This window comes from Ciona intestinalis, chromosome 12 (assembly GCF_000224145.3).
Source record: "Ciona intestinalis chromosome 12, KH, whole genome shotgun sequence".
Lineage (NCBI taxonomy): Eukaryota > Metazoa > Chordata > Ascidiacea > Phlebobranchia > Cionidae > Ciona > Ciona intestinalis.
Genome location: NC_020177.2, coordinates 1,839,152 through 1,866,689, shown reverse-complemented (window position 1 = coordinate 1,866,689; position 27,538 = coordinate 1,839,152). Strand labels below are relative to the sequence as shown.

Here is a 27,538-nt window from a genome sequence, read left to right as displayed (position 1 = left end):
CCGTAATGGTGGCGACTATGACGTCATAGACGCGAGACAATGGATAACAAGACTCGTTGTTTTACAATCCGTTTCCTAACTTGGTCTATACTAACTTTGAAATTACCTAACTCTTAAAAAAAGTAGGGTAAGATATTTTTATTCTCTTGTATCGTCCTATTTGGGAGTAAACAAAGAATAATTACAAAAATAGATATAAAAGTATCTTCACGACTCTAAAAGCGCGTTGTTAGTGGTTCAAAACACGATTACGAAATATGGTCATTGTGTGCTTATGGTATTTATTTTACCCCACCCTACTAAATATATAGTAAGGTGGGGGAAGATGGAACATCTTTTTCATTTTGTTTTCTCCTTCCATTTGTGAGTAAACAAAGAACATTCAAGGAATTATAAATCCGTATCCTTACGGCTTCCACAGACCGTTGTTAATTATTTAAAACATGATCAGGCTATTTGGAAATTATGTGTTAAAGGTGTCCTATCTTCCCCTACCCTACTATATCTAAATTAGAATTGCCCACACTACACTGCATAAGGGCTTAAATCTAGAAATAGCATTTCAATTTTTTCGTTAGGCTTATATTAACCATATAAGAAAAACAAAGTTTTGATACACGCTATTTCAAGACTTAAGTTGTTGTGCAGTGTAGTGTGGGCAATTCTAATTTAGATATATTATTTAGTAGGGTAGGGTAACATCAATACTATTAGCATATAAAATATCCTATAGGTGTTCATACGTTATACATTATATGGTTATGTGTATATTTCTATAAATACAGCATATTTCGCCTATATAATGGATGCGTTTAATATTTCCCCAGCTATTTGTTGGTTCTTATACAACCTAGCCTGTCATCCTAAATATCAGGATAAATGTCGTGGAGAAGTCAAAGAAGTTATGCAAGGTCGAAAAGACGTTCAACTGTAAGTGGTGTAATAACTGTATGAAAGAATGTATGAACTATAAATGATGAAGTGTCAACGGTAAAACCAGAGTTGTTATAATACGGATGTTCTGTTTCGCACACCTTGTGCCAGCTTACGAGTTGCCATGCATGTATGTAACTATAGTGAATGGTTAATTCGTTATGCATGGCTGACAATTCAGACAACCTGTTAGTGACCATTATCTGGAGCAATTGCCGTTATGTGTCTTTCTCAAGAACTTATACGACCACACCGATGAGTCTTGAATGTAACTTATTTATCATTGTGTGACTGAACAATTATGTTAAAGAGCACGCTATAAACTGTACCACGGCGCCGATTATCGCTGATCAGATTACGTGATGTAGTTATGAAAACCTGTTGTAAAAAATATTTATCCCAGTAGTCTATCTGTAATTTATTGGAAAACAACTCACATTTAATTTAAACTATATAAAACACGTCTTAAGAATACTCCCAAACATGTTCTATATTCTGCTTGCAAGTGTCTGCACTTACGCACTTATATAGTAGGGTGGGAGAAGATGGGACAGCTTTACATTCTATTTCCTCGTCCCATTTGGTAGTAAACAAAGAACATTCATAGAATTATAAAACCGTGTACTCGCCTCTGCCATCAGCCGTTGTTAATTGTTTAAAACACGATCAGGATATTTCGATGTTATGTGCTAAAGGTGTCCCATCTTTCCCTACAACACTATATATACAGCACGTAGTCACGTATCCAATAAAAATTATCCAAAAAAATATTGTTCGTTTCAGGTTTGATATTGGAAACATGACATATCTTACAATGTGCTTGAAAGAAAGCATGAGGTTGCATTCACCTATACCGTTTATTGGACGAAAAGTAAAAAATCCAATTAACCTTCACCGACCAGATAGTAACACTGAGGTTACATTATGCCCAGGAGCAACCATCATTCCCCATCTACTTAGTTTACACAGAAATCCTGACGTGTGGGACGAACCTGGGGTGATTACGTTTAATTTGTTTTCTAGGTGTAGCGACCACGCTTATTTTCTTCTATTTAAATGTAAATATGAATAAGCGTGTTTTAACAACCCTTTGTTTTATCACTATATCCTGTCTAATCGTTTAAAATAATATGGGTGGGCTATGATGATAGCATAGTCCACCCACAATGCATCGAGTACTGTGGAGTAAGTTGAATAGCGTTAGAGGACATAAAAACATGTTTTTTAATCATGTTTCCACAATAATAACACTGTTTTAGAGTCGTGAGGTTACAGTCACAACGCGAAGTATAAATAAACAGAACTTTTTTACCCTTGCCTGGCAGTGCAACGACAGTTGTTAGATAACACATGTGTTCTGTTTTACACATTTCGTGTCCGCTTTACCACGTATACGTACACACTAAATAACATTTTACATTATATTTTTATGGCAGGTTTACGATCCTGAAAGGTTTAACACAAAGAATGCATCTAGACGTCACCCTTACGCATATATTCCATTCTCTGCCGGGCCAAGGTTTGTACAGCAGTAACATTGCACGCGCTGTTGCGTATGGAATAAATTACATAATGGATTATATCAATGTAATTCGTATATATAGACTACTGCAGTTTGTCGCTTTTGGATTCTGATGTTATATAAACAATACTGTTGCTTGGTTCTTTAATATATAGGCTAGAGTATATATAGCAGTATAAAGCAGACCTAATTTAACCGTACTTCCCTGTTTGCTATAATAGACTATATATATAAATATGATCTGTTTTAAGGTTGATATTATTAAATTACGAGTTAAACTTTCTTGAGCCATATGTTTAAACCAACGTACACGATTTACACAGCATTCGTTTACACCCATATCAAGTAATTCACTAACATGTTTCACAAATTATCAATAACGCCATAGATCGTTACGAAACGATTGAATTGTCTTATAGTAAGGTAGGGGGAAATGGGACAACATTAGCACATAATATCCAAATATCCTGATCCCGTTTTAAACCATTAAAAACGGTCTATGGGAGTCGTGAGTATACGGTTTTATAATTAGGTAAAATGTGTCCATTCTCCCCCCTCACTACTGTATTAATAATGCATTGCAGGGTTTGCATTGGACAAAACTTCGCGCTTGTCGAAATGAAGCTTACGGTGGCAAAGTTACTTCTGAACTACGAGTTTTATGTCGACAAAGATATCCCCAAACCACAACCGATTCCAAATGTAGTTCTGAGGTCGCAAAATGGACTTCATGTAAAATTTAGAAAAATATAAGCAGTAGTGAACTATTTGTAAGACAATTTTGAGCTTATTATCACATATACTATGGGGTAAGTCGAATACTGTTAGCACATAGTATACCATATTTTTAAGTCTTGATAAATAACCACGCTGTTTTGGAGCTGTGATGATACGTTTTCTTTTATTCTGTAAATGTATTAATTGTTTACCACAATATGAGACACTAAAAGAGTATAATGAAAACCTAAACCATCTTACCCCAACCTTCTATATTGCATTTGATACCATTTTCTCAGCTTGCCTATTTTCTGCTTCATTTCTTGCCTTATATTTACCGATATCCTACTGTACTACATTCAGAGCCACAAGACAAAACATGCATTCAAATGCAGGAATCTATATTTACTTATCCTTATTATATAAGCATACGCCGCAATGTACTCAATATTTGGCTGGTGAAACTTTCTTAAGCGTAACTCATTTATATCCGCATATGTCCTTATAAGTATAAATCATTTCAACGACATTACTTTGCAGTGCAAATATTCACGACGGTATACCTACGTTCACGTTCAGTAAAACAACTGCTTTTGATTCGTTACAGTCCTTGACTTCTGTCAAAATATAATCTTACGAAACAGCACACATTTTGTAGTTTTTGACCTAATGCGCAGTTTAAACAGTTACCGACAGATGAGTAGGCTACTAATTTCTAATATGCAATGCTTTACAAATATATTTCTTCAAATGGTTATACTGAACAGTATTTAAAAAATAAAATGTTCTACAAATACATTCAATGTCGTTACCGAATTTCCAAAGATTTCTGATCGCTCAGTCGATCGTGGTAGTAAGGGTTATTTAAATTTATGTTAGTTACAATACGTGCTCATTCATTAGGGCTCTGCGGTTTTGTTCTGATACCTTTGACCTAGTACCTTTGTGACGGGACTTTCCCCCAAGCAAAGTCCAAACAATGAACAAACAAACCAAAAAAAGTTTATTATGCCATTAAAATAAAATTCTCTGTATGGACGAGCATCTACCGCCAGTGTAAGTTTTTACTATTATCTATTTTTGTCGTATGTGCATGCAACATGTGTGTATCGGGGTGCGCATGACCGGTAAGGCGCCGTAGCACTGTTGGTTAGAGCGCCTGCCTTGAAGAGATAATGGATTCAAGGCTCGTCGTTGCTACCATTGTGGCCTTGTGGGCGTATGTGTCCTTGAGCAAGACAGTTAATGGCAATTGCTCTAATCCAGTGGACACTAATGGGTTGTCTAAATTATCAGCCACACATAAAAAAATAAAAAAACTCACAAAAAAATAATCACCCACAAAGTAACATTCATAGTAACTCATTAGGCTGGCGCAAGGTCTATAAAATAGAAGGATGGTATTTAACGACTGCTATGTCCTTTTCCGGCTTCACGAGGACAATGTAAGTTCATTCCTTTCTCTGGTGGCCAGTGCTTCGTCAACATAATTTGCTGCAAACATGTGACATGAAGGAATGCTAATGTTGTATGGCAACACTTATACTCGCGTCATCTGTTTTGCATTGGATACGGATACGAAACCCATGATGCCAAACGTTTGTTCAATTCCGGCCTTTATGCATATAGATACGTACAGGTACAATGGATATTTTCCAAGTGGGCCTTTATGCATAGTATTTTTAAGCCACCAGGATTTAGTTTAGGCAGTAGGAATATCTTCTAATTTTTTATTATAAAATGTCATAAATGAAAAATGATTTTAATTGTTGTTAACTTTATTGTATTAAAAAAATGAAAACTGTTTAAGAATTGGTATTTTTGTGGGAAAATTAAAAAGTATGTTCAGAAAATGTTTTTGTTTCAGTTAAAATCTTTTAACTCCACTTAAAAATACTAGGCTGAAAATTAAGGAGCAACATTCCTTTATTAGTTGCATCATGCAACTTGCATGGTGGGAATTTAGAATGCCAGTTTATGTTTGTTTTTTCTTTGACTCCTAGTTTGTAAAATTTAAAATAAAGCACTTCAAGCCATTTAAAACTGCCACACTATGTAGGTGTTCAAACCAGCACCCGATTCTCCCAACCTAAAATGTTGAGTCACCAGATCTTTTTATTGTCTGCTTTGTGGTTAAACATTGACAAGGTTTGAGTTTAATGATTGTCTGCATAAAAGTATGTTAGCTAAAAGAGACTGTGGTTAAAAGCCACGAAGCAATATGTTATGTTAATAATTATAACCTAAGAATTTTGTCAATAAGAATGTTTAAACTGGAAGATTATGTTAATTAAACTAAAAATTTTGCTCCAATAAAGTGTTTTATTTGCAGGTTGCAATTTGTTTAGAGAAGTAGTGTAAATACAACGTATAACATGTGTGAAGATGGTGCAAAGTTCACTGTGAGTGAGGTGAATAGCATGTCTGACAAGCCCATTGTGATGTCACTATCAGGTTTGTCTCACTTCACTCTTTCTCACTCCTTTTAACAGAGCAATTATAAAATTAGTAAATGAATGAATGTAACTTACTTTATCCTTGCATGTATAAATGTGTATAACTAAACGTTTTTCTTCTATGTCTGACTTGACCATTGACAAACAACATCTATTAACTTGTATTAATAAACATTATAAACTGCATATAAAATTACAACAATTTTAAAACAGCAATACACATGGTATTAACCATGGTTTTTAATTTATGTATTTAGTATTTACTAACTTTGTGCTATGCAGGGCTTCCATCAAACAAAAAAGTGACGATTCATTCTTCATTAACAAGTGATAATAATATTGTTTTCGAATGTGTCGTCACATATTTATCAAACGAAAAAGGTAATATATTTATACTAAACACTATTAAAGGATTATTTTATAAGCCTAAATTTTGTAGCTAAGTGTTAAAGCTCGTACCAATTCTTGCACTGTAACGTTATTCCTATGACTTTGGATTTATTTGTCAAATAGTGTTTGGTAAAACTGGGCATTGATAGCAGGAGCAGGATTAGACTAAGCTGTTTTCAATATAAAACTTCAACAATAAAAGTTAAGTTTTGTATACGCCTTAAATTGACTGTAGTGTAGCCTCATCGCGTGGATGGTCTTGTGGGCCCGCTGTATAGCAGCCGTTTAAGCGTTAAATCCTTAACATGTTATTTGTATCTGCTAGATTTTAAGAAAAACCTGCATTTATGCTGTCACTGTGGCTTGGTGGTTATATCACCTGATACCTGGCTCGACACGCAATGCTGCCACCGGTATGGTTGTTATTGATACAACCTTAGTGAATCAGTATTTTGGGTACAGTGATAAGAGGCTTGTCTGGTAACATGGTGGTAGTGCACTTAAAAGAGCTACTATTTTGGATCTGAGTGTTCATAATATAGTTTATTAATTTATTATAGTTTCCCAGACTGCATAAAATTTCTTCAGCAAACCCCTAATTAAATTTCAGGATGCATTGAGATAGAAAAGGACTCTGCTATTGGTGGAATGTACACGGGTGTTGAGCCAATGGGATTGTTCTGGGCAATGGAATCTTCCCCCCTTAATAGAGTAAGTAAGAAACTATACCACTTATACCTCAATCTGTAATCCTTGTTGTTGTCTTAGGGCAAAATATGTTATGCCTGAGTTGGCCACCAGCAAAAACAAATAGATGTTTTTTTTTCTTACAAGTTTACACAGTGTGATTAAAAAATCTTCCATACATGTTAATGTTGTTGTTTGTTAAATACAGAAGATGCCTCCAAATACATAATAATTAAACTTGTTAGGGAACTATTGATCCAAGTACAAATAAATACAATTTGATCTATTTTTTTTGTTTTAAATGGGACCAAGTGTAAAACCATGGGTTAAAAAACACTGACATTTTTGTTACTGCCAAAAGCCCCATAAGAACGGTTGATATAATTTATTGTATGTCTTTTCAGTAACTGAGAGTTATGCAAAGAATGGGTAGTACTAGTATAAAACAACACTTGTTATGACATGCATAAGTTACCTAAGTTAATATAAGTGATTTATTAATGAGCCAAGTGGTACACCTGCTGTATAATATATATAAATCCAACAAAATAAGAGAAAATTATTTTATATAACAACAGTTTGAGGCCTGCATTAGTTTTATGTTGAGTTGAGCACAGTTTTCAATTTTTATCAATTTTAAATTTCAGAGACCTCATAACCGGCTTACCAAACTAAACGTTGAAACTCCACAAGTTTATTTCCTTACTGTTTATGATAATGAGATTCATAATTTGACAACCTTTCATCAAATAAAAAAAGAAAAAAACCTAAAGAAGCTCGCTTCTACTCACATCAAGCGATGGTTCATGGCAGCGGGAACAAAGAGAATCACTCTCACTGTAGAAAAGCATGGAATCCATGGTACTCTTTTCATTCCTCCTGGTCAAGGACCTTTTCCAGGTAACGCGTCATGGTTGTAAGTTTGAATTCTAATTCAAGATGGTAGCTTATAAAACATTTCTTTACCAAAACAGTTCATTTTGCCAAGATTCTGTAATAATAACTTTTTGTTTTTATCTTTAGTCCTGTAATGTTTCATCTGTTTGAATAGCCATAAAATAATTACCAAGAACTTTTCGATGAGGTAGTTGTTGCTTTTTATTGTAGTCTAAGTTTTGAAAAGTCAGGGCAAATTGCAACATACGTTCAAAAGGGTTTATTGTATTGTTTAAGGGTTAGGTATAAATGAAAAATAACTGAAATAGTATTGTAATTTCACTAACTTGTAAACACATTTTACTAGGAATTATTGTCATGTTTGGTGTTGTTCGTGCAACTTTAGAGTATAAGGCTTCACTCTTTGCTAGTCATGGGTTTGCTGCGCTTGCTCTGGCCTTTGTTGATGCCAATGGTTTGCCAAAGTTTGACTACGGAAATCTCGGTAATAATGTGGAATTGCAGTTCGAATACTTTGAAATGGCTGTCAAGTTTATGAGCAATCATAAGGATGTGAATTCCAAGAATTTAGCTGTATTTGGCTCATCTATGAGTGGACCAATTGCATTGGCTATTGGCACACACTTACGTGGAATTACGTGTGTTGTTTGGGTAAACAGTACCATTATTCTTCAATCTATAAGCCTAATGTATAAAGGAAAGAAATTACTTTCTACTGCGACCTATGATATGGAGAAATGGGAGGAAGAAAAAATGTACCGTCTTATGTTACGTAGAACACAACAAACACCTGATGATATTATGAACCAAACATTCAAAGATAGTTTAATCAAATTCTATGAAAAAAAGGATGTTGCTTTCTTGTTCGTTGCTGGGTTAGAGGATGCAAATGTTCCATCAGAATATCACATTAACCAAGCAGAGAATTTGTTGAAGTTGGCCAACCACCCAAACTATAAGATTGTACGTTGTATGGGAACTGGGCATCTTATTGAACCACCGTACACAATATGCAACAAATCTCATGGCAGTTTTGGGACACCTTACTTTTCAAACTTTGGTGGCTCAAAGATTCCACACTGTAGGAACCAGGAAAATGTTTGGAAGGGTATATTGCAGTTTCTTCAGCAGAATTTGACGAAACCTTTGAACAAATTATAAATTATTGACTTCAAAATGCCTGTTTATATTTAGAAAGTTCAATCATTCTTATTTTGTAACTAATTCACATGGTAATTCACAAGACACAATTTTCCAACTATACAAGGATAAAGCGAGGTATATGCATTCGCCCAGTCTATTGCATGATCTTATTAAGTGATGAATTGTTTCAAAACTTTTGTAACTTAGTTTTAACTATTATTTAATACAAAAAGTAAAACAAACCACTGTAATTGTCTAATCAAATAAGACCGTACTGTTAGCTCAGCATCAGCACTTAAAAGATTAAAAAGATTTTATAATATTACTATCTTCCTAGATTTTTATGTGAACTTCCATTTGTTTGGGTGTTTTGTTGATTAAGTTGTAAAATTTTGGTGCAAAATTGTTTTTTTATGCATTAGAAAATAATTTCACATTAATATTTTTAAAAGACGTGTAGAATAATTATGGTTGTTAAGCTTCAGGTTAAGGAAACCAACTGCAGCTTTGATGTACCAATTCGTATATCTGTGTCAGGTAATAAAAAGCATTTTTAATTTTCCATATTTAACAATAGAATTTGTCACCTGTTTACCTGCTTATCCAATCATTTATCTCTAGTTTGTTTTCTTGCAATCTGAAATTATATCATACTTCTAACGCCTGCCTTTCTGTGTTGGTGATAGAATATATTGTAGTATATTTTCTGATTTATTAGAAATTTAAGTCATGTATTACGTATTATATTTGTAATTTTGTAGTATGTTTATGTTTGTTCCCCAGGTCTACAATCACAGCAAAAGGTGACTTTACACTCATACACAACTGTGGAAAGTGGTGCCATATTCGAATGTGTTGCTGTATATGCTGCCAACTGCGAAGGTTAATTTAAACAAAACAGAATTTTAATCTTCCTTATTGCTCACAATAAAACATGATGCAACCCCTACAGAACTTAAAAAATAATGTAGATTATAAATTTGTTTTACTATTTCACTATAAAAATTTGTTAAAAACATATACCAGTCTAATTTAGTTTTATCACATTTAAGACAACTACCTACAAAGTTTAAATACAAACTCTTGCATAAGTTAACAATGGATTAAATGCAACTACAAATATTGCAGGTGTAATTGACACTTCTTGTGATGAAGCCAGTGGTGGATGTTATACTGGTGTTGATGGAATGGGATTGTTCTGGTCCATGACCTCATCATCTTTGAACAGGGTACCGCAATTTTTTCAAGTTTGGCTGATAATTTAGGCAACCCATTAGTGACCACTGGTTTGGAGCAATTGTTATTGACACATACACCTACAATGGTAGCAGCGGGGAGCCCCGAACCCATTACCTCTGGGTTAAGAAGCAGGCACGCTAACCACTTTGCCTAGGCGTATTAATTCTTATACTTGATCTGTGTAAGTAGGTCTTATTTGAGTACAATAAAAAACCTGTGGCAACAAAACTTGACTTATCTTAGATTTATGTGAAACCTAAATGAGACATGTCAACTATGCAGAAGCATGTTAATCCAGGTAATAAAGGTTAATATTTTTGCTGTATTTTATAATTTAAACTTCTATTGCACATTTATTTCAGAATAAAATTTGTTAATTATTTTTAAAAAATTTCAGAGTGTTTATCCACGTTTTATAAAATTGGATGTCACAACTCCTCTAGTGGTGAAATTGAATGTATATGAAGAGTTGATCTTCACATTGGAGGAGCTGGACTCGAGAAGGAAGAATTTAAAGAAGCTCGCTTCAACTCACATCAAGCGATGGTTCATGGCAGCGGGAACAAAGAGGATCACTCTCACTGTAGAAAAACATGGAATTCATGGGACTCTTTTCATTCCTCCTGGTCAAGGACCTTTTCCAGGTAACTTTTCTGTTTCCTTTTTAGGACTTAAAAAAAAACAACAAATTAAATTTTACTATATGAAACTGTAAGAACTGTATTAGGTAGTGAATCTATCTTTGTTACTCACTGAAAATAACAAAAGCCATATCTATATCCGCAAGAACTTGTATTAATATAAAATGGTAACGGGTTAAAGGAGAAATGAAGTCAAATTTCATAATTAGTGTACAGACAATCTTTATTGATTATAATCTACAATTCTAAGAAATTAAGTAGTAAATTGTGACTGCTCGTCATGTGTGTGTGCGCCAAAGCATACCCGAGTGCCTTTTTCATACTGTTGTCGGTATAATGACTGCGTCTTGTGTTTATTCGCTCTCTTAGTTTAACGCTCGCAATAAAACATGATGCAACCCTTACAGAATATACTTTTGTAATATAACAAGATTAGCTTAAATGCTATTGTTTATTTCATATAAAAAGTTATTCAATCTTAATGCATTACAATGAAAACAAGCTTTCAACCATTTTTGAATTCAGATGTACGGTAATTATAAATTAAGCAAGCAAATTATAGCCCAACTTAAAAGCGACATAAAAAAATGATGTATCCGCTTCTAGAACTACTCAAAGCCTTATCTGTGCAAATATAAGTGATCATAACGCTAAAACGGCATCATTTTAATAGGAAAAAGGGAAATGTAGGTCAGTAAACACTATTTGTACACCAATTATAAAATTTGACTTCAGTGAGACTGTTTGTTGGGTGTAGCAGTTCATACATAAAAGTAGTGTAAACATAATTGAATAGGAAAATAGATATATGTTGTTTCAAATAGGCATTATTTCTTTAAAATGTATTGATGTGTGTGCTATTTACTTTGTTCATATTTAATATAAAATATATTTTTCTTAGCGGTTGTGACCATATTTGGAGGTCATCCTGGCACCTTCGAGTTCAAAGCAGCTTTGCTTGCAAGACATGGTTTTGTAACGATGGCTCTTGCCTTTTTCGGATCTCCAGGCTTGGCCCAAATCAAGCAACCTGTCGATGACTGGGATTTTGATTTAGACTACTTTGATAAAGCATTTGATTTTTTATCGAGCCTATCATCTGTAGACAGCAGTAGAGGCTTTGGTGTAATTTGTATCTCTTTCAGCACTATGCTTGTAATGGCTGCGGCGTCTTGTGTTGACAGAATAAGATGCGTTGTGTGGATAAATGGTTTTATTCATGTTAATTGTATGAGGATTACATACAAAGGTAAAAAGTTTGGTCGCTGTGGGGATAAATATCCCTTCAATTACGATTACCAATCAATGATTACGAATGATGGCTTAAGCACTCGTAAGTTTTTTCCATATTTCAGTAACCCATTTGATAGCTCAGAATCTTTGCCCGATTTTTTCCGTCGCAAAGATGTTTCATATCTTTTTATCGTTGGGCTGGCAGATGAAAGTGTTATAGCTGAAACATGGGCGAACCAAGCAGAACAGTTGTTTCAAATGACCGGCCACCCAAGTTATAAAATCCTGCGATACCCAGGAGCAGGTCACCTGATTGAGCCCCCCTATTCCCCCCTTAATGCTGTGACATTTCAAAAGTCATACAAAGGACCTATAAACTGGGGAGGCAAGAAATTACCACACTGTAGAGCACAGGAGCACTCATGGATCGAACAGATCAAATTCTTGAAGGAAAATCTTCCAGCCAAACTTTATTCTAAGATGTAATACTCTTTATTAATCTAACAACATTTTTTATGGTATTTATTATTGTTATTTTTAGAAATGTAATGGTTTTATCATAGCAATGTGAACTATACAATTAGACTTTTCTAACTCAAAAACCAAAACTCAAATTGTTTGTTATTTTATAATTACTCTGCTTTTATGTTGCTTTTTATAATGAACCTCTGTATGTTTAATTTAACTAATGATTCTTACAATAACAAGGCACTGCACGTTTATTCAAACGTTGTTTTGCATTTCTAAGTGTTTTTGAGGTGCAGTTTTGATAATTTTATGCATTTATTTTTTGTATTAAATATATGCATCAATTTTACAGTTGTTAGGAAATTTTTGTTTTTTGTATTTTTTATACCATGTCTGCTATGGTAGCTGAAATACATGTTGACAAGAAAAATAGTCTTTCTGATGAAAAAGTCAAGATTTCTGTGACAGGTAAGCCCTTGATGATTGGTTTTGCAGATGGGCAACGCAGTGAAAAACCATTTTCATGTAATAATATTTTAACATTTATCTTCCTATACACATTATACAGTTAAAGTATTTTATGTTTTTTTACTGAAAAGTAAATCAAATTTAATATGTTTAAACTGTTTGTAACTGAATGAAGACCAAACATAAATATAGATTGAGATAAATAGTTAAATGAACTTTGCTTTATTGAAAAACAATCAACACAAAAGCATATGCACTGTATAATAAACATAGGTGTTAAGCATAATGAAATTGTATAAGAACAGAACTTTAATATACCTGGAAATAAAAATATTAAAAACAACAACACATTTCATTGAGTGAGGGACACTGAAACTTGTCAAAATTAGGCCACTCAAAAAAGTTAGGTATGAAATTGCAAACTTGATGTGCATGATGCCAGTTGTTCCGTCTAGCAATAAAATTAATATTTGTTTCTTTTCAGGATTAAATCCATTTCAAAAAGTCACTTTGCATTCTTACGCAACAATTGATAATGGAAGTTGTTTTGATTGTGTGGTTATCTACCAAGCAGATGGAAATGGTATTTTAGTCACAAAATTAGGCATCCAATTTTTTGAGCTAAGTTGAGCATTTTATAGGAAGAATTGATGTGTCCAGTAGTGAAGCTTGCGGTGGGTTTTACTCTGGTGTTGAAGAAATGGGATTATTTTGGGGAATGAAGCAATCTTTGCATAATGAGGTAGAACATATTTTCTAATCTTTATCACTTTTTATTCCTTTTTTTACTAGCGCAAGCATGCACGGTTTAGTAAATTGGACATCACAACTCCTCTAGTGGTGAAATTGAACGTATATGAAGAGTTGATCTTCACATTGGAGGAGCTGGACTCGAGAAGGAAGAATTTAAAGAAGCTCGCTTCAACTCACATCAAGCGATGGTTCATGGCAGCGGGAACAAAGAGGATCACTCTCACTGTAGAAAAACATGGGATCCATGGAACTCTTTTCATTCCTCCTGGTCAAGGACCTTTTCCAGGTAGTAAAACCGAAAACAATAAAGATTTTTTTCTACATGAGGTTTTGGTTTCATGTATAAACATACTGTTATTATATATGTTAACCTTTTTTTATTTTATACTTACAAATGGTTGTGATAAAATAATGAAACTACCGCCAAAAGTATTAATTACTTGTGCCTAATATTTTATTATAAGTGTATAAGCAATTTTACTTAACATAAACAAATTTGTTACAGCTGTCGTCACCTTGTTTGGTGGTGTACCGGGCACTATGGAATACAAAGCAGCAATTCTGTCTTCTCATGGTTTTGTCACTTTTGCCCTGGCATATTATGGATCACCTGGATTGCAAACTTCATTGGATTTGACTGAAAACGGCCTTGACTTGTCTTATTTTGATAAAGTTTTTGATTTTCTGTCATCATTACCCTCAGTAGATTCTAGCAGAGGTTTTGGGTTGATTTGTATTTCATTCAGCACGTTTATCTGTCTTGCTGCAGCTGCATGGTTGAGTAGAATTAGCTGCGTAGTTTGGATAAATGGCTTCTTGCACACCACCATGCTAGACTTGGTCTACAAAGAGAAAAAAATATGTTCTTTTCCACTAAATCTGTTGCGCTATTCTGATATAAACATTGGAGAAGATAACATCTGGAAAGGTCGGGATTTATATACCGTATTTCATGATCCATTTGATCCCAATGCTAAAGCAAGCTTAAGTGGGTTTTACCGTCGCAAAGATGTTTCGTATTTATTTATAAGCGGCTTGTCTGATGAAAATGTACCCTCAGAGTTAATGGCAAACCAGGCTGAAAAACTCTTCAAACTGGCTGGCCATCCAAGTTATAAAATCCTTCGATACCCAGGCGCAGGTCACCTGATTGAGCCCCCCTATACCCCCCATAATGCTGTGACAGCTCAAAAGGGTCAGTCATCGATAATGGATTGGGGAGGCAAGACATTACCACACTGTAGAGCACAGGAGCACTCATGGATCGAACAGATCAAATTCTTGAAGAAAAACCTTGCTGGTAAACCTACATCCAAGATGTAACATTTATTTCAAAAATATAATTACTCTGCAGCATCATATATTCGATTAATTTAAACCTAGTTTCATAGATGTATGTTCTAAAGTTTTGTAATTTTCAAGCATATCATTATTTTTTTTTTATTTAGAATACTTTAAGAATACCAATGCTGTTTTTAAGTATGTTGCTTATAGCAAGACCAACAAAAATGTAGCAAATGAAAAAGCATCTTAAGAGATATTAAATTTTATTACCTAATTTTATAAAATTGCTTGTTGCCATTTTGTTATTTTAATTATTTTCTATTTGTGATATCATTGTGTTGCCGCCAATTAAAAGTGTCAAGCAAAGAAAAATGATGGCACCCAACTTTAAATACAATCTATTTTGTATTTATTATCGTACCAAACCGGTTATTTTCAAGTAAAAAACGTATTATTTGCAACATTACTAATGTAAGTGAAAGTCGTTACATCTGCTTAATATCGGGATAAGCAAATTTGGGCACTTATAAATGTGCATAAGTAAAATATAAGTATGCGTTGTTAAGTAAAAACATATTATTTGCCACATTACCAATGTAAGTTGAAGTCATCTACCATTGGAAATTATACTAAAAATATGTTTGGTATTCTTTAATAAGATGCACTACCTTTTAAGCTGTTATATCTGCTTAATATCGGGATAAGTGTTTTTGTTCTAAAATAAAAATGTTAGCTATTCTTTGAACGCTGTTTCTCCTTTGTAATTTATAGTTCCTAATTGAATCTTAAGTTATTCGCTAAGGATAACCCATTGTTGCATTTTGAATTATTGTAGTATCAAGGCTATATACTTACTGTAGCATAGCTAATGTGAATGTTATTGTTGCAATGATTTCAGATAAAACTGTTTTTGCATTTCTTTTTTGTGCAATCTGTAATGGTTTGAAATTAAGTCTGCTTATGAAGCTTTTCTTTATACAAATGCTAACTAAATCAAATTCTGCAGAGTTAAGGTTTTAAATAAATTAAAATATGTTTAAACACTCTGTTAAAATCAATATCAATGAGACGGATAGCATCTCTGACCAACCAATCACTATATCTGTTGCAGGTAAGAAAACAAATGTTGTATGCAAACATTTCATGGGGTAGGACACTTAATGGTCATTGATCTAACCAAACTGTAAATTTTGAGTTGTCTAAGTTAACAGCAATACACTAAAATGGAAGAAAATAAAAACAAATTCCAATAACCCATAAAGTTGTACTATGGTTAATAGTTACTCATCATCAGGTTTACGTCCACTGCAGAAGGTAACCTTACATTCTCATACAACAATTGATAATGGGAACTCATTTGAATGTGTTGCAGTTTATAAGTCAGATCATCAAGGTTTGTTTTTTTATATTTATCTAATGTTGTAAAAACATAATGTTAAAGCAAACATTATGTTTAATGATTGAAATGTATGTTGTTGTTGCCTTTTACAGGTAATTAATAAAAATCTGTAGTATTCAAAATATGTGATTTTGTAAAAAATAATCTTCTACAAAGTAACATACTTGGTAACTCGGCTGTCACGAGGTGTATAAAACGGATGAACCATGTTTAACTACTGTCACTTTCTGGCCACGCGAGGATAAAGGAAGTTACATTCATTCAATTCAGGTTGCGTGGTTATTTGCTCTGGGTAGGGTTATAGGGTTATCAGTAGAGTATATTTACTTTTTTTAATTTGTTATATATTTCGGCCACCTTTAATGCATAATAAGATTTTAGCCAATTGTTTGTTTTTTTAGGAAGCATAAATCTATCAACTGATGAATCCATTGGAGGGAGCTACAGAGGTGTTGAGCCAATGGGATTAATTTGGGCAATGAAGGAATCACCTATGAATAAAGTTGGTTTGCATATTTTTGTAAAAATTTCTCTCTTTTTAAAACTGTTTTCCCGAGTTTAAAACAAGTATGAATAAAACTTACTTTATTCTTGCGTGGCCGGAAATGACAGTAGTTATCACATGGGTTTAACACTTCGTGCAAGCTTGCCTTGAACCCATTACCTCTGGTTTACAGGCAGGCGCGCTAACCACTTTGCCACCCGCCAGACTTATAAAAAACAGACGGATTGCTTTTTTAGATTATGTAAGTTTTTCCACTTAAGTAGCAACCAAATAAAAAGGCCTAAATGATTCATGAAACATATCCAGCATTGTGTGATTTCCATTGTAATTTTATGTTAAAATGTATGCATAAAACTTAGTGTTGTAAAACTTAGTTTTCGTATTTATGTAGATATAGCAAATTCTTTTTTCTTTTTTAACAATACACTTATGCTTGAGCAATATAACCATAATCCATCAAATATAGCATGCCCATGCACGATTCGTCAAAATGGACATCACAACTCCTCTAGTGGTGATGTTGAACGTATATGAAGAGTTGATCTTCACATTGGAGGAGTTGGACTCGAGAAGGAAGAATTTAAAGAAGCTCGCTTCAACTCACATCAAGCGATGGTTCATGGCAGCGGGAACAAAGAGAATCACTCTCACTGTAGAAAAACATGGAATTCATGGGACTCTTTTCATTCCTCCTGGTCAAGGACCTTTTCCAGGTATATACCACTTGTTAACTGGTGTAAATCTCAATTTTAACTGTAACCAACACAGTTCTACTGAAAGGTATTACAGATGCTGGTAGTGGACAATACTTTAGTGCAGGTGTTATGTCTGCATTGGGCACAATGTTTATAACCGCATACTTTCATGTTAAACTAGATACTTTATGTTTTGAGATTTTTCGCACTTTTTGTATCTTGTTATGCATACTCAACATAGGCGACAGTTCAAAGAGCGCAACAGGTTCAATCCAAAAACATTCCTTATAGATCAGTCTTAAACTAAAAAAAAAAAAAAAAACATTGTAGAATTACGCTGGTGATACCATTTACCGCATGTGACCTATTTTATAGCATTTAAATTTGGACTTTAGGTTGAACTTTATAAATTTGGACTTTAAGTCTTTTTTTAATTTTTTAATTTATGTATTACTTCAATTTACAGCTGTGCTCACATTGTTTGGTAGTTACCCAGGAACAATGGAATTCAAAGCAGCTCTTCTTTCATCCTACGGTTTTGTAACACTTGCTCTAGCTTTTTATGGAGTACCAGGTGTGAATATAAAAATTCATATTGGTATTTAGATTGCAAATTAACTTTTACTTATAATGCAGGAAAAATATTCTAATAATAACAGTGCAGTTCATCATAATTTCAGATTTTGGTGTGTTTAACCTAAGTTATTTGAATGAATGTAAATTGCCTTATCCACGCGTGGCCGGTAAATGGCAGGCAGTATAACGTGGATGTTCGTTTCATACACCCCATGCCAGGCTACAAGTTACCACGAACTTTATGGGTGATTGTTTTTTGGAGGGCTTTTCGTTGTGTTTTTTATGTATTATGGACGACAATTAAGACCACCCATTAGTGACCACTGGGTTTCAGAAAATGTCAAGACCCCACAATAGTAGAAGCGCCGAGGTTTGAACCCCTCTGGGTTGGAGGTGTGCATTTTACAATGTTGCAAACCAAATATAGCATTAAATGTGTTTGGTGTGGTAAGAGGATAGAGCATTGCCTCTTAATCATAAGATACCGGTTTCAGTCCGATGCATGTTGGCCTTTGTGTTTTTTCTTTCATTCAGATATCCAAGTGTAAATTATAATAATAAAATACAATCTACGAATCATAATATATATTTTAATATTTCTTTAGGTCTTCCAAGCTTGGAAAGTTTCCATAGCTGGAAAGTTGACTTGGGGTATTTCGAAAAAGCTTTTGAATATTTGTCCAACATTCAGGAAGTCGATGACACAAAGGGTTTTGGTGTAATTTGCATTTCTTTTAGTACACAAATTATGCTTGCTGCTGCCTCTTTCTTGCCAAAAATTAGATGTGTGGTTTGGATAAATGGGACTATTCATACCAGTTATATAAATCTAATGTATAAAGGACAGGAAATGCCAATTTCTCAAGCTCATTCGGAGCCGGGAAATTTTATATTGAATGGAGTTGTGAAAGGTAGACAGTTGTTTTTAACATTCCAAGACCCTTTTTGCCCAGAAGCAGTCGCTGGTCTTACAGATTTCTACAAGAGAAAAGGTATCTCTTACTTGTTTGTTGTTGGTCTTAGTGATGAAAGTTTACATTCTGAATTGTGGGCAAATCAGGCTGAAAAACTCTTCAAACTGGCTGGCCATCCAAGTTATAAAATCCTTCGATACCCAGGCGCAGGTCACCTGATTGAGCCCCCCTATACCCCCCATATTGCCGTGACAGCTCAAAAGGGTCAAACAGTAAAAATGGATTGGGGAGGCAAGACATTACCACACTGTAGAGCACAGGAGCACTCATGGATTGAACAGATCAAATTCCTGAAGGAAAATCTTCTGAATCAATTATTTCAAGGTCACAAACTATAATCAAAAATGTAACTTTGCTTAGAACCTGATTTTGAAACAACTGTTTTAAATAATTAGTTAGGCTATAATTCATATGTAGGAATCTACCTTAAAATTTTAAAACAACATATATTCTTTGTGTTTTGAACCTGCTTTTAAAAGATTCCTGCTAGAGTTTAAATTCATATTTTTGTTGCCAAACTTTTTTGTCTGTTTTTGTTGATTGTAAATAATTTTAGTTTATTATTTTATTTTACAACATATGTAACATAATATATGCAACGCGTGTTTAATAGACATGATTTTTTTATTTATATATGCATTTTCTACTGTTGTTTTGGTGCTGATAATCTGTTAATATTAAACATCATTTTTAAATTTGTTTTTTTGTGTGTTTATTAGGATAACCTTGTATATTGATTTTATTATAATGTCTCTAAATGAAAATGAGCTATTTTGAACCATTTAGCATTAAAAAGTATAAACTGTTCTATTGAAAAAATGATTATTTAAACATTAGTATGTCAGAATCATTATAAATAATATTGCATTTATTATGACTTTTTTTTATTTCTTCAATTTTTTACCATTATTATTCTTAATTTATACTTTTTTCATACTTACTTGTTTAGTTAGGTTGTTTTGTTTAGGAAGCCTAATGTTTGATATTGCATTGAAAATTTATTGCATTGATTTCATATAACTACCTATTTCAATTTTTAACAGGCAATGTGGTTAAGGTTAGGTAATAACTGCACAACAGCTTTCTGCTCTAACTATGGAAATGACTAGAATTTGAACTGTAAGTTTATTGCATTAGTGGTTGAACTTGATTTTTGTTAGTTACGTTTTCGTAACACCAGATCTTTACTGTAAGTTTAATATAAAATTGTTTAGCCTTTTTATTGAAAAAGCAATCCTTGAAAATGGGTAAAACTTACAAATGATAAGGGAGAGTAATTTACTTGTAAATAGTTGTGTGCTTTTTCGTTGGAAAATGTTTAAAAAGCAAAACATTTAATACAACGTAATAACTAGGTACTACCAGGAGCCAAGTAACGAATGATTATAGCCCAAACCCGATAGTCAATAATGAGTTGTCCAAATTGACAGCCATACCAAAAGAAACAGAATAATACAATTACCCATACCGTAGTGTAATTCATAAGCCGCATAAGATGTATAAAATAGCACATCTGTGTTAACTTTGTAAAGTCACCATTGCGCATATCACTTGCTGAACAGACTTTTCATATTCATGTTTAAGAATGCTAAGAAAGTTGTATACAATTAAACTTAGCAACACGAGATTGTTCTGCTGCTCCACTATTTGCAGATCAGCTACAATCAATGTAACGCCAAATCCAAGTATTTCTGATGAAAAAATCAAGATTTCTATTCAAGGTAGATTGTTACGCTACATTGTTTAAATGTAATACAGACCATTTTTTCACTTGTATAAAAGACTATTGTCTGTTATGCATAAGTTTTAGCTTGTACAAATGTCACAGTGGTTGGTGCACCTGCCTTTATCCCAGGGCTACTGGTTCGAGGCATGATGTTGCTAGCTTTGTGGGCATGTAAATCATTGGGCGAAAGCTTAACAGCAAATAAACGAATGTAACTTGCTTTATTCTTGCCTGACCAGAAAACAAAAGTCGTTATAACACAGTTGATATGTTTCATACACCTCATGTTAGGTTTTGAGAATGCTACTTTGTTGTTTGGTTTTGGGGATTTTTTCTTTATGTGGCTGATAAATGACAAACCATTAGTGACAACTGGGTTGAAGCAATTGTCATTAGGTGTTTACCCAAAGACACTTACCCCAACAATTGTAGCAACGTCAGGTCTTAAACCCACTACCTCTCTGGGTTAAAAGCAGACACGCTAACCACTTTGCCACGGTGCCAAAATTGGTCTAACCAAGTGGTCTCTTTGGTTCTTTAAATTTTTGTTTCGACAGAATGTTACAAACTGTGTCCCAACATTTTAAAGTTCTGCTTTCCTATAGTGGGTGTATTGCAAATAATGATAAACTGCAATATCGTTTTAGGCACCAATACCCAGTTAAAACAAACTGCTGCATTTTGTAGGTTTGACTCCATCTGAAGATGTTTCATTACACGCTTTCACCCGTGTAACGAAAAAATGTTTTTATGAAAGTTTTGCTCAATACAAAGTCCCATCTTCAGGTAATTGATGTTTGATGTTAGCTAACCGCAGCTATTTTATTCTTTTTAAACACATAGCTTTTGTATTGAAGTAATTTTCCTTATCACTAGTAATAATCTTGGACTAGTAAACAATGCTTGGATTGTTTGAATTGCATCAGGATAACACTTCCCAATTATTGCAGCATTTCAATTTAAAAATAAACATCATTTAGGACTGGCGGGTTCTTGTAGTTATACTTATTAAAATGGTTGACAATACATGCAAGACATTAAAGATTGATTACTATAAACATTGGCTTGTACAAACATTGGTAAACAACTTACTATAAATAGGCAAGGTACATTATGCCCATCCGCAGTGGCGACCCCCCTTTTAACAAAAAAAAATTAATAAATTTTTTTTTTAATGAAACCCCCTCCTTATTATTGTTTTGCTTTTCCACTGCTCATACTAGAATTATGACCCAAACAAGGGTTAATTTAAATGTATATAAAAAATAGGAATGATGTTTTTTGATTCTATAGTAAACCTAAAATCAACTTTTGTATCAACAAAAAGATTGTTTTCACCAGGTATAGTTGATTTAACAAAAGATGCATCAGTGGATGGAATGTATACAGGTGTTGAACCAATGGGGTTGATTTGGTCAATGGAGGGAAGAGCTGACAGAGAGGTTAGTCACACATTTATATATATAGTAGCGTAGGAAAAGATAGGACACCTTTACTTTCTTTTTCCTTGTTCCATTTGGTAGTAAATATAGAACATTTAAAGAATTATACAACTATATCCACTATCCTCACAACTCCCATAGACTGTTGTTAATTGTTTAAAACACCATCAGGATATTTGGATTTATGTGCTAAAGGTCTGGTCACTCTGGTGTTCCATCTTACCCGACAGTACCACATTTTAACAGTTCATTCTTATGTGGACTTCTGTATGCAATATTAAATTTGTGCAACATTGAACACATTGGGCATGTCAGTTGAGTTTAGCTAATTACTAAACACTATTTTGTAACAATCACCAATAGTGTTTTGTCGCTAAAAATATTCTAAATCTTCGCTAGCGTAAGCGTAGAGACAACTATAAGTTATTAGTATTATTATTATTATTATTATGATCAATTTTAACTATGAATTTAAAATTTCTAGGAAGACATTGTTCGTCTAATTCACAGAGATGTGACCACACCACAAGAAGTATGCTTGAGGGTATATGATGGACCACTAGATAGACTCAGAGAAAAACAGGACAAAGTAATTGCTGAAACAACTGTTGAACGTCTGTATATGACACCTGGTGTGAAAAGAATGGATGTTCGAGATAATGGATTGGTAGCAACTTTGTTTCTTCCACCTGGAGATGGACCTTTTCCAGGTAGAATTAATTTGCTTGGTGTTGTATTGCTTGTTACAACTTTTTCAATCTATTTCTTTTATACATGTTTCTGGTTAAACTTGCAGCATAGCCTTTTTTCCGAAGTGATTATATTTCTTTACTCGTAAATAAAAAATAGCAGGTTTAAAGCTTGTTGCAGCTACCATTTTTAGCTCGTGTGTTTTTGGACATCCAAAAAAGGGTTTGGTCCAAAACAGGCCCCACCAATGGGTTGCCCAAGGCGCCAGCCGTACTAATAAAGGAACAATTACCAACAAACATACTTGATAACTCATAATGGAAAATGTTTTCCTTAAAATAGAATAAATTAAACTCTCGGATGCACCTATTCATGCTGACAAATAGGTTATATTTATTGATTTTAAATTCCTAGGTGTCATAACTTTGTTTGGGGGATATCCTGGCATTGCTGAGTTCAAGGCAGCTTTACTTGCAACAAGGGGATTTGCATCTCTTGCTTTGGCTTACTTTGGAACGGAACATTTGTCAAAGCAATTTGCACAGCCACTTGAACTACAGTACTTCTCCAATGCAGTTGAGTTTTTACGAAATCATGATTCTGTGGTGAAAAAGGGTGTTGGAATCTTGGCCATATGTAAAGGAGCACAGCTTGCTGTAGCAATGGCAGCTTGTTTGGATCATATAAGATGTGTGGTTTCAATCAACAACACTCTAACTAATGTCATGGGTTCTTTAACATACAAAGGCCAAGTGTGGCAACCACTGCCCTTTAATGTAACCAAACCATGCAAAATGCTTAATTTAAGAGACTATTGCAAGTTACCTGATGGTTCTAAATTAGATGATGCACAAGGTTTTCTTCCATTCCACAAAAGAAAGAATGTGTCGTATCTTTTAATTGGAGGAATGGATGATAAATGTATTCCAAATGAAATGTGTTTAAACGAAGCACAAAGATTGTTAGCAGAGGAAAACCATCCGGATTACGAAATAACTCGATACTCCAATGCTGGACATCTGTTTGAACCACCATATGCCGTTCATTCACCATACACATTCCAACAAGGATTTCCTTTTAACACTTTTTTAAATTGGGGTGGTGAAAAAGTTAATCACTGTAAAGCACAAGAGGACTCCTGGCCAAAGCAACTTCATTTTCTAAAAACTAGATTATCATGAGTAGAAGTTAGATATTGGAAAAATTGCTGTAATGCCTAATATAAAGGTTTAGTTTAAATAAATAAACAGTAGTTCTGTTTTGCTAATTGGGCATCAGTTACCTGTGTGTTATCTTTGAACAAAAACTGTTAACAAAAATTAACATTAACTTGTTTATGATATATTCAACAGCAATTTATTTGTGTTAGGCAGGTTAACAACGAGTTACAAGAATTCATATTGTCGGCAAATCTAAGCTGTATTAAAAACAATAGCCTTAGGTTTTCCCAACTTTAACTTCTGTCTGTTTATTTAAATCATAACCACATAAATATATGTTGCATTGCATCAAATTTTTTTGGATATTGCTACAGTTTTTCTATGCTGACATTTTTTTACTTGTGGTGTTACTACAACACTTTCTGCTAAAAAGTGAGTAGCACCTCAATAATTAAGTTAATTACAAGTGGAAATTCAGCAACAATATGATAGAATTTTAGCCAATTACAATAACATAAGTTTAATTTTTATCTTTACATTACTTTGCATGGTCAGACAAATTTAATGTATTTTGTTTTCTCATTTTTTTATTCCACTGTTTAAGCATTTACAACTATTATTTTAATATAACTTAAATATTTACAAAATCCATTTAAAATTTTATAAACATATATATATATATATATGTTAGTTTTATGCAGAAATAGGTTTTCTTAAACTTAACCATTTCTGTGGCTAATTTAATGGAAGTTTCCACATCTTCTGGTTTTTCAATCTCAACAGAGCCAAGTTTGGTTGATGAAAAGATTAAAATTAATATTTCAGGTGATATATTTGTCTATACATATAAATATTTTGAACTAACCTTTATCTTTAAGATCTTCCAGCGAACATAATCATCACATTGCATTCAAGAACCAGAACTCAGAAATTGGAATTCGATTGTCTTGCTCAATATATGACAGATAAGAATGGTATCATACTACTTATAATATATCCATGAGAAATTGTTAATTGCGTGTAAATGATGTAGGTTGTATTGACTTGAACAAGGATCCTTCAGTTGGCGGATACTATGATGGGGTTAAACCAATGGGATTTATTTGGGCCATGAAGCATTCACCGAAAAACAAGGTATTTAATTATTTCACATGTTACATTGTATAAACACACGCATTTTTTACAGTCAGTTGGGGGTAGAATGGTTCTTTTTGATGTCACAAAACCTATCATCGTAACAATCAATATATATGACCGACCAATTGAGGATCTTATGGAACTTGAACGTTTAAACATGGAAAGTTTACTTGAGTTCAAAGTAACCCGCGTGTACATGGCTCCTAGTGTAAAAAGAATAGTGATTAGGGAAAATGGAATTCATGGAACTTTGTTTTTACCACCAGGAGATGGACCCTTTCCAGGTTATAAACTTTATATATCTAATATATGACTATCTATTAAAACTTACTTTATCCTCGCGTGGCCATAAACCACAGTTGTTATAACTCAAGTGTTCCGTTTCATACACCTTGTGCCAGCTTACCAGTTACCATGTGTCTTACTTTGTGGGTGATTATTTTTCTGAATTTTTCTATTTATGTATGGCTAATAATATGGACAACCAGTTAGTGACCACTGGGTTGGAGCATTTGCCGCTAAAGGTCTGCAAAAATACCTGTACCTAGAACGGTAGCTGTGAAGAGGCTTAAATCCATTACCTATGGGTTACAGGCAGGCGTGCCAACCACTTTTCCACGGTGCCAGTATTAACTAAACCAAACATTCTGTAGGTATTATTACTATGATGGGTGGTATTCCTGGTACTTTGGAATTCAAAGCAGCATTATTTGCTTCTCATGGATTTGCTTCACTTGCTTTGGTTTATTGTGGAGTTGATGGATTTCCAACACCATTAGAGACAATGGATATGCAATATTTTCAAAAAGCTGTTAATTTTATGTTAAATCACAAAAAGGTGGATGCTCCTCATGGCATTGGTGTTGTAGGCATTTGTAAAGGTGCACAGATTGCTTATTGCATGGCTGACTGTTTGAGTGGTATTAGATGTGTTGTGGGAGTCAACGGCGCTCCTTTTTCTTTACATTCACCTCATTCACATTGTGGCCGTCATTGGCCCGCATCTAAATTTGTTCAGTCCTCCTCATTTAACACAGAAGAGTATATAAATAAAGACAGATTTGTAATTGGTAGAAAGATTTATCCTTTTGTAAAAAGTCAAGATGATCCGGAATTATTATCTCGCTTGTTTGATATTCACAAACGCCCCCACATTTCTTACTTGGTGATTGCTTCTTTAGATGATCAAAACATAACTGCAGAATATTTTGCCAATCTTTGTGAAAAATTATTTAAATCAACCAGACATCCTGATTACAAAATCTTGCGTTATCCTGGTACAGGTCATTTACTTGACCCTCCCTATTCTGCTCCGTGCATTGTCGCAAAGTTTGAATTGATGAATGCAGTGTGTGCTTGGGGTGGAACTACTAAGCCACATGCAAAAGCCCAAGAAGACAGCTGGAATGAAATAATGTCATTCCTTCGTTTAAAACTTTGTAACCCTTACTTAAGAAGTCATTTGTAAACATGATGATCAGCAATACTTATATATATTTCATAATAATAATTTCTGCCACTGACAATAACAACTTTCTTTGTTGCGAATCTTTAATGTACATTTAATAAAATACTAACCTTTATTGTATAATTTTCCGTTTCCATAACTGTTTACAGTTAATTTGTAAATACATTATTGAGAAAGTTAGGTTAAAAGATTAAAGATCTGATAAGTCAAATCTAAAAAATGGGGATACGGGATGACAGTACAGGTTTGGCAGGAGTCAGGACCTTGTAGAATTTAGCCTACTTGTTTAGGATTTTTTTATGTTAGATCATTGTTTTCCAATCGTATTTTTCATCTAGAACACCCCATTTTCGACCTCGATTCGCATATCTTGGTACAACTACCCTGATTTACTCTTAGCAATAAACTTGCTGAAACAAAAACCAAAAAAACCTTGTCGATTCCGCATCAGGTCAAGTAATGTAAGAAAACTAGCTATGCAAACAAGTGAACACAGTGCGAGTTTTAAACATATAGGATGTAGTTTAAGTTAAGGATTTCAAGGAAAGTTTTAGCAATGTCATTTACATTATAGGGAAATAGTTTAGCAATGTTATTTACATTATAGATTACTAGATTACATGCATTTTGTTCTGGTGAATAACTTAGATGATTCCCGGCCGAAATTAGAAAGGTTTTTGACTTCTTAGGGATATGTTGTTTTTGTAATGTTATGATACCGCCATTGCCATTTCCGTTTCCTTAAAGTGTCATTTCTGTCAGAAATCATCCTTCGAAAAATTTCTGTCGGAAAATCAAATATTGAATGATTAGTGGTATCCTCTGTCCTTCTTTGTGGTGGGACATGAACTAAGCACAATGTCACTGTTTGCCACGGTTACTGGGTAGAGTAAATGTAACTAATTTAAACATCAAAGTTGTCTGTCTTCTTTACA

General features: G+C 33.8%; 5 protein-coding genes across 12 annotated transcripts in view; all 5 read left to right on the top strand.

Annotated features, from left to right (window-relative positions):
* LOC100175818 (bile acid-CoA:amino acid N-acyltransferase) overlaps positions 1-9,198 on the top strand; it is a 15,935-nt gene extending 6,737 nt beyond the window's left edge. Inside the window, exons 1-7 of one of the 3 annotated variants that reach the window (XM_018814333.2) lie at positions 4,606-4,811; positions 5,505-5,626; positions 5,911-6,009; positions 6,344-6,431; positions 6,629-6,729; positions 7,353-7,605; positions 7,949-9,198. In XM_018814333.2, the coding sequence (XP_018669878.1) occupies positions 6,667-6,729; positions 7,353-7,605; positions 7,949-8,763 (1,131 nt within the window). In that variant the 5' untranslated portion in view covers positions 4,606-4,811; positions 5,505-5,626; positions 5,911-6,009; positions 6,344-6,431; positions 6,629-6,666 and the 3' untranslated portion in view covers positions 8,764-9,198. Of the gene's footprint in view, positions 1-827; positions 931-1,716; positions 1,931-2,369; positions 2,453-3,039; positions 4,229-4,541; positions 4,812-5,504; positions 5,627-5,910; positions 6,010-6,343; positions 6,432-6,628; positions 6,730-7,352; positions 7,606-7,948 lie in introns of those variants that run through there. The other 2 variants (XM_026837150.1, XR_003396457.1) reach the window with 2 other exon arrangements.
* Positions 803-3,208, top strand: LOC108949287 (cytochrome P450 4B1-like). Its single transcript, XM_018814229.1, has 4 exons — positions 803-930; positions 1,717-1,930; positions 2,370-2,452; positions 3,040-3,208. Exons 1-4 carry the CDS (start codon positions 803-805, stop codon positions 3,206-3,208), a joined length of 594 nt encoding a protein of 197 aa, XP_018669774.1.
* Positions 9,157-12,595, top strand: LOC100184394 (bile acid-CoA:amino acid N-acyltransferase). 2 transcript variants are annotated; one of them, XM_002129170.4, is made up of 5 exons: positions 9,157-9,282; positions 9,529-9,627; positions 9,874-9,974; positions 10,382-10,628; positions 11,527-12,595. In XM_002129170.4, the coding sequence occupies exons 1-5, from the start codon at positions 9,213-9,215 to the stop codon at positions 12,342-12,344; spliced, it is 1,335 nt and encodes a 444-aa protein (XP_002129206.1). In that variant the 5' UTR covers positions 9,157-9,212; the 3' UTR covers positions 12,345-12,595. The 2 variants fall into 2 exon arrangements, with proteins under 2 accessions (XP_002129206.1, XP_018669879.1); XM_018814334.2 differs by lacking the exons at positions 9,157-9,282; positions 9,529-9,627 and adding an exon at positions 10,228-10,282.
* Positions 12,596-12,676: 81 nt separating this feature from the next.
* LOC100182847 (bile acid-CoA:amino acid N-acyltransferase) lies at positions 12,677-20,023 on the top strand. 5 transcript variants are annotated; one of them, XM_026837149.1, is made up of 6 exons: positions 12,677-12,794; positions 13,279-13,377; positions 13,436-13,536; positions 13,587-13,833; positions 17,897-18,004; positions 18,612-20,023. In XM_026837149.1, exons 1-6 carry the CDS (start codon positions 12,716-12,718, stop codon positions 19,316-19,318), a joined length of 1,341 nt encoding a protein of 446 aa, XP_026692950.1. In that variant the 5' UTR covers positions 12,677-12,715; the 3' UTR covers positions 19,319-20,023. The 5 variants fall into 5 exon arrangements, with proteins under 5 accessions (XP_026692950.1, XP_018669875.1, XP_002129181.1 ...); XM_018814330.2 differs by lacking the exon at positions 17,897-18,004 and adding an exon at positions 14,053-14,624 and having other exon boundaries at positions 19,067-20,023; XM_002129221.4 differs by lacking the exons at positions 12,677-12,794; positions 13,279-13,377; positions 13,436-13,536; positions 13,587-13,833 and adding exons at positions 15,015-15,942; positions 16,126-16,224; positions 16,632-16,732; positions 17,202-17,448.
* Positions 20,024-20,564: 541 nt separating this feature from the next.
* LOC100175018 lies at positions 20,565-26,726 on the top strand. The gene is made up of 10 exons (XM_002128943.5): positions 20,565-20,701; positions 21,394-21,492; positions 22,048-22,148; positions 22,633-22,858; positions 23,253-24,013; positions 24,706-24,823; positions 24,877-24,972; positions 25,032-25,132; positions 25,185-25,419; positions 25,789-26,726. The coding sequence occupies exons 1-10, from the start codon at positions 20,566-20,568 to the stop codon at positions 26,601-26,603; spliced, it is 2,688 nt and encodes an 895-aa protein (XP_002128979.2). The 5' UTR covers position 20,565; the 3' UTR covers positions 26,604-26,726.
* Positions 26,727-27,538: the final 812 nt, after the last annotated feature.